At 37.4% G+C, this 7,178-nt stretch overlaps 1 protein-coding gene across 3 annotated transcripts; it reads left to right on the top strand.

Moving 5' to 3' along the window:
• Positions 1–2,303: 2,303 nt before the first annotated feature.
• cipca (CLOCK-interacting pacemaker a) lies at positions 2,304–6,957 on the top strand. Of its 3 annotated transcripts, none has more exons than XM_079633271.1 (4): positions 2,304–2,462; positions 2,953–3,068; positions 4,160–4,329; positions 5,027–6,957. In XM_079633271.1, exons 2-4 carry the CDS (start codon positions 3,023–3,025, stop codon positions 5,885–5,887), a joined length of 1,077 nt encoding a protein of 358 aa, XP_079489397.1. In that variant the 5' UTR covers positions 2,304–2,462; positions 2,953–3,022; the 3' UTR covers positions 5,888–6,957. The 3 variants fall into 3 exon arrangements, with proteins under 3 accessions (XP_079489397.1, XP_079489399.1, XP_079489398.1); XM_079633273.1 differs by lacking the exon at positions 2,304–2,462 and adding an exon at positions 2,505–2,571; XM_079633272.1 differs by lacking the exon at positions 2,304–2,462 and adding an exon at positions 2,747–2,822.
• The last annotated feature ends 221 nt before the right edge of the window (positions 6,958–7,178 follow it).

The following is a 7,178-nucleotide window of genomic DNA, read 5'->3' as shown; positions in this document are numbered from 1 at the left end:
ATTGACATACTGACCTCTAGTGGTAATAATACAATAATTACAGTATGTACATTCACAAAGTGTTCATCAAAGATTAATACTGATCTGAAAGTCATCCCGTAAGAATATATATCATTATAGTTTTGTGTGTGCACTGTGTAAGGACAAAGACTTTGCTCTGAAAGGGCCAGTCAACAGGAAGCGAGACAGACGTTCATCACGGTTTGAGTGAATGTTGGTGTGTGTGTATTATTGTGAAAATGACTGAATTTCCCTCACTTTAGACTCGGGTCTGTAAAGTGCCGGAATTAAACCAAAGAAGCATTATTATATTCTGCTGCTGACCGAGCGCAGGGCCCTAAATATAAATGCAAGATTTTTCACCAAAGGGCTATTTAATTCCCAATGTATAAAAGTGTTGTGTTTTTCATAAAATACTGTTAATATGTATTAATATTATACAAATCTAAGAGTAACTTTCAGAATAGAGTGACTATTGTTTATTTCTGATTATCATTCAAAATGTTTTGTGAAATATTGTGTGTGTTTGTGTGTGTGTGTCTCTGTGTGTGTGTGTGTGTGTGTGTGTTTTTGTGTCTGTGTGTGTGTATCTGTCTGTCGATGCGTCTCTCTGTGTGTGTGTGTGTGTGTGTGTGTCTGTCTGTATTTTTGTGTGTCTGTGTGTGTCTGTCTGTCTGTGTGTGTGTGTGTGTGTGTGTGTGTGTGTGTGTGTGTGTGTGTGTGTCTGTCTGTCTGTGTATTTTTGTGTCTCTGTCTGTCTGTCTTTTTGTGTCTGTGTGTGTATCTGTCTGTTTGTGTGTGTGTGTGTGTGTCTGTCTGTCTGTGTGTGTCTGTGTTTTTGTGTGTCTGTCTGTCTGTCTCTGTGTGTGTGTGTGTGTCTGTCTGTCTGTCGATGTGTCTCTCTGTGTGCGCGTGTGTGTGTCTGTCTGTCTGTGTGTGTCTGTGTTTTTGTGTGTCTGTCTGTCTGTGTGTGTGTGTGTGTGTCTGTCTGTCTGTTGATGTGTCTCTCTGTGTCCGCGCGTGTGTGTGTGTGTCTGTCTGTCTGTCGATGTGTCTCTCTGTGTGCGCGCGTGTGTGTGTGTCTGTCTGTCTGTCTGTCTGTCGATGTGTCTCTCTGTGTTTGTTAATAAAACATATAAGACAGATACACAAAGTTCAGGAAGAACACGTTTCAAATGATCCAATCAGCATGAGAGGACACATCTATGTTCCTCGACTCGTCACACTGGCCTGGTTGCTATCCTAACCAGAGATACGGGGGGAGTGCTCTGGGTTCGGGCCAAAATACAGAGCATACTACTTTATCTGATTATCTTATCCTGAATGGAAGTTGTGGTTGAGAAATGTAGTTTAAAATTATTTAAATGTTGGATTTTTAAAGTCACAGTTCAATAATATGTTCCATATTCTTAAATCTCAGTTAGGCTGTATACAGTGTTCAGTTTAAGGGTAAACGGATCTGTTCTTGTCCCACATTCTGCATTATAGTCAATCAATTCAATAAAACCACCAATAAAAGATTTTTTGAATGTTTGGTCTGTTTATTATGTTCTTTCCATGTATCCAGTATCCACATTTCGATTGATTTGATGCATATGATTTACACTTTAATGCAATACATATTTTGGCAATGAGTAATAGAATTGTTGGTGTTTATGACTTCCTGAAGTTGGAGTTTGTGAAGTAATTACCCAAGAGGCATTTCTGGTCTGTTGGGAGGGCGATTTTGTTGATGTTGCACGGTGCCAAAGGTCATGCACTTTAGGGAATGAGTTAGATTTGTGTTTAAGATAATTTTTCAGGTTAAGTTTAGTTAGTTGTGAGATCAGGGCCAAGTGTACACCTGTAATTACCATTCAAAAAGAAGGAACACTTATTAATTCTTAAATAAATTACAGTTTTACCCGTGGCAAATAATAACAATAATAAAAACACATCCACTGACTAATATTCATTTGTTTACTAACTTTATGATACGCAAACTTATTTGGATGTCACTGACGTTTGAAATGCGTAAAAAAATCACAATAGCTGTGTTTTTATTACGTGGCTTCCATTATTTGCACAACACTTTTTATTTATCAAAAATGATGGGCTGGAGAGGATGGTGACGCTGCAACGCGTGCTAGATTCACTCTTGACGCTGCAGTGCAGATTTCACCGTGTGAGAAATGCACACCACATTTCACAGTCACGTTTACAGTCGCAAGGGTTCAACTCTGCACCAATCAGAAGGGGATATGCAAATGAGAGGCGGACCTTGCATAGTCAAGCAGGTGACGATTAGGCTGTTCCCCTGGTAACAGCCATTTAAGTCAGCCGTGAAGGCGGAGCTACGTTTGTAAACTCACGTTGCACTCCGGACAGTCTGCTTCCCACAACAACAGAAATATAAGCTTAGTTTGAACTCGCCAAGCGTCATTTCACACACAAGCCATAACAAGAGAAGATAATTTGTCTTGGTAAGTATTAAAAAACGTGCGTTTTTTTGTTGACGTGTGTGTTTATTGGAGAGTCTCGTGTTTGGCATCGTGTGTATCAAGTGCAGTTCGCAACATTCAGACTCTGTTCGTATGTATAAACTATTCGCTTCTAGATCTAAAATAAGCTGCTACTGTTATTTTCAAGCTGTATTTTAAGATGTTGATATGCATTTTGTTATTTCTGCGGTGTTTTAAGAGCTGTTTTCATGGCTCTCTTTCAGTATCTGCTTGTTATTCATTCAATCTCTGTTTATTTATGATCAGAAACTGTGTATAGTAATGTGTCCTAATTCACGATAAAGGGATTTTGCATGGATAAACCATATATTTTGTCATTAAGTGAGTTTAAGTCAGTTTGGATGTGCATTTCATTGACTTGAGTCATGAATGTGCTCATGTTACACTAAACTATCATATTTCAGGGTTTTGACTTTCCTTTATTTAATCCATGTCTTTGTCCTTCTCTCAGTCACTGCCTGGATCAGGACTGTACAGATGGACTGAAATCAAACGAATTGGACCACCAGAGAAGATCCAACATGGGCAACAAACGGAAATCCTCCAATGAGATCGACAAAGATTCAGGTTTGTCATTTATATTAAACTTAACCTAACCCTATAGTAAGTAGTACATGTAGGTAGTTATTACCCAGTGCTTAAATGTATAATTGCACTGTAACACGGACACCTTAAAATAAAGTGTAACCCAAGATTGTGTATACCCCTTGCCAAATAGGCCACTCAAGGATGACAAACAAGTTTTTAATATAAGGAGAAGATCCATCAACATGTTCTCTTCATCAAAATCCGATATCCCTGAAGCATGTTTTATTAGATTGTGCTAATTTATTATATATATTATTATATTAGATATATATATACATTTATTAACCCTGTGAGAAACCTTTTTTTCTTTAGTTAACACTTTGGAAGAAATATTGAACAAAGTTAGACAAAATATAGTTTTAGAGTTTAAGTTGAATAATACAGAGCCCCCTCCACATGACATGTGTAAAAATATACGGTATATATTCCTATACAGTATACATCGTGGCCACAAATTAAGAATTCGTTCACTCATTTTAGTTAGATAAATCGAGGCCACAAATTAAGAATTCATTCCCACAATTTACTAATTCGCTCTAGTTTTGATTGAACTAAAACAAGGGAACAAATTATTATTACAACGTGGCCACGATTTAGTAAAATGAGGGGGGAAATTATTATATTGTGCGCATGATTTGCTTAAAACGAGGGACCGAATTAGTAAAACGTGCTGACGTATTAGTAAGTCTTGGGAACAAATTGTTAATTCGTGGCCACTATCCACGTTTTGTGCGGGGCTCCGGAAAATAATAATACATTTAAAATTGAATATTTTTATTTTACTTTTTAAACCTAATATAGTTTACCATAAACTTGTCGCGCCATGAAAATATCCACAGAAGCTGACATGGTGTTAAAAACTAACAAACAAAGTCTCACAGTTTTTCTGTGTATTATGGTTTTGAGCAAAATATAGTGCTCTACTTGTCTTTCTCAAATGCTGTATAATTATATACAATTTCCTCATTACTGACTATATTAATACAATTTTGTCCGTAATTAGCTTGTTATAGGTGTATAACTGCACATAATTACTAGGTTTTACTCTTAACACTCTTTTCCCACCATAGATGCCAGCTCAGGATATTACAGTGCTTTGGACCAGACAGACTTTGAAGACGTGGGACCAGCCAGCACTGCAGCTCAGAGCATGCCGACAGCTCCTCGGGTGCCTTTCATTCCTGGCTCACATCCAGGCGCTTCTCGCATGATCGTAATGAACAACCTTGTCCTCCAGCAGGTATTACACACTCATACAATTCTGTATGTCTCTTAACTCCATAGTTGCTTTTCTTGAAACATCTGTGTTTGCGTTATAGTATTGTTTTGGTCAAATATAAAGCTGTATTTAGTTAATACCATTGTGATTCTTAGATTGAATACTTTCCAGTGCTTGCTGCTCAGCATCTTTACCTCACGAAAAATGATCAAGAATAAGCTGAATATGATCAGAGATGTCTGTAAATCATTGGAACTAATCTATGAATGCCATGTTTTTATGTACCGGTACTTTCAATTACTCAAAGTAATGCGGCCAGCTAAGGTAGGCAAGAAAAATGTGAAACTTTTAATATTGTACATTTAAAATGCGTTTCAAAAATAAAAAATACATTTGACTTATTCTCTAAGGCAAGTTTTCATACCCTTTCAGAAATTGGTTTAGTTAAATCTGACATATATAAGGTCTAATATAAGATATAATAGATATAATATTGATATAAATATAAGGATTTCACAACAAATTATTTTTTTGGTGCCAGTTGCGGCTAATTAAATATTATGGACATTTTTCCATGGTACATGATGAGGGTCAAACTTTGCTTCTTGCTTGTACGGCTGTATTTTCACAAGACACATCATTGACACACCTGTTATTGTGCATGAGATCTAAAGAGTATCTGTTTTACAAAATTGTTCATTGTTAATTCTTGTTTCAGCCAATCTCCGAGGCCCCTGCGTTAAAACCTTGGAGCTTAAACACTTCATTGGATGTGGTTCCTCAGTCCCAGCTGCTTTTCCTCCAGCCAGTCATACCCACTAGTGACTGTAGCAGCCAGAGCTCTGACGAGCAGAAACTTTCCAGAAAGCATGTTCCCGTGAAAAACACCTTTGCAAAAATGGTCCCGCACCCTGCACAAGGGTCTACAGTCGAGCAAAGTCCCAGTGCCATCCATAAGAGGGCAAACCACAGTCATAGTGGTAGACATCAACGACGCTGTTATGATAAACCTTTCCACAGTTCCTCTTTGAAGCAGGATGACTCTGAGACATTCAAGGGTTATGGAGTAGACCCTAACATTGCTTCTTTGGGAGACATGGGTGTGGAAAACCCTTCATCCAGGCTTTCTGACCTTCAGGAGCCCCATACCACCACTTCACCGTTCTCACTGTGCGCTCACTCCCTCCTCGCTTCATTCCCTCAGAAGTGTCCCAACTCTTCAGTCGCCCAGAGCAGTGACGGGGAGAATATCTCCGATGACTTCTCTCCAAGTTCCAGCAAACGCAAGCGCTTCTGCAACACGTATAATATTCTGAATCGGTCAGGCCTGCTGGGCATCACACTGCGCACAAAGGAACTTATTCGGCAGAACAAACGTTCCCAGGCCCAACTTCAGAATCTGCAGGCTCAGACGGACCTCTTCTTGGAGGCCATATATAGTGGAGACCCCAAAGTCTGGACCAGATTACAGCTCATCCTCCAGAACTCTAGAAACCGTGAGGAGACGCCAATGGACTCACCGGTGGACTCTCTAGAGGATGCGGAGGAGGATACCTCAGATGCGGGTTGTGTGGTGTAGTAGCAGGTTTAGATATTAATATTTCAACTGCTGCGGTTTTATGGAATAACCATCTTTGCTTAGACCTCAGAAGCGTAGGAAATGTTCAGCTTCTTGTTATAGATTCAGTTGGAAATGTCAAAGACTTGAGACTTTGGAGATCTAGTGATCACATCATATGTTATCTATCCGATATCAGTCATCCTTATTTATACCTGTGGTTTTGTCAAAAGTATATAAATACAATGTTTAGGTAACAACTGAATTTTTTTTCTGAATAAAGTGATTCATTTGATAATTAAATAATGCTAAAAAACAGTGTACTCCCAGTTTAAAAGGAATGCTATTAACTGTATTTTACTCTAATTTGTTACTATTTGGAAAGGAGGCCTTGGAACACCGGAACTGGAAAGTAAAAATAATTTCTGCTCCGAATGACAAAAATGGAAAAACATTTATTTTCTAATCTCTGTATCTAATAAATGCCTTTAACAAATTACACATATTTGTGTGTTTTATCTTTAAGAGATTATACTTAAGTGCACAATAATATTATTTTAATTCAGTTATATCTTTTTTTAATTCAGTTAAAAATGTGAATTTCAGATTCATCCTTGTGAGTATTTGTAATGTCTTTGTAATAAATATGATTTATGTGTATAATGTGTTCTCATCTCCAAGTAAATGTTCTTGTTACTGTTGTTATCTATGGGAATAAAGAATAAGAGGACTAATAACCATTTGTGCTAGTCCGGGTGTATTTGAATGGTTATTATTTGTAATGCCTTGTGATGAATTCTTAAGTGGGACGTTTGCATATAGAGAGAGTGTGATTTTTCTTTCGGTTTGGGTGTGAATGGGAAAATTGGCAAATATTTTTTCTTCCTGTAGCAATCTGTTCTACTGCATGCATACAGATTGTGTTTGGGAAAGCAGGTACTAAGTACTTGATCAGGTGTAGTAGAGTAATGAATGCGCTATGTGATAGCATGTACACTCTAGAGTACTTTATAAATAAGTTGTTGATTTATCAGAACCCAATACTACAAAATACTTTTTTTTTTTTTTTATGTAGAAATCTATGCAATAGTCTTGTTTAGTATTAGTGTCGCGCTGAAGTGCAGTTTTGTATTCTGTAGGTGTCATTTGACTTTTTATGTGCCTTAAAAAAATAAAGGCATTTGAACTAAATTTCAAACTGAACTAAACTAGAAGTTTAGTTAACTGAACTAGAAGTTTCTTTCTAGTTTGAACAATGATTTGTTCAGTAAACCATGTTGAAATGTGTTTTAAGATAGAAGCTAAAGATTGA

This window comes from Phoxinus phoxinus (assembly GCF_949152265.1).
Source record: "Phoxinus phoxinus genome assembly, chromosome: 13".
NCBI lineage: Eukaryota > Metazoa > Chordata > Actinopteri > Cypriniformes > Leuciscidae > Phoxinus > Phoxinus phoxinus.
Note: the sequence above shows the minus strand (reverse complement) of the source record. Positions and strands in the feature narration are given on the sequence as shown.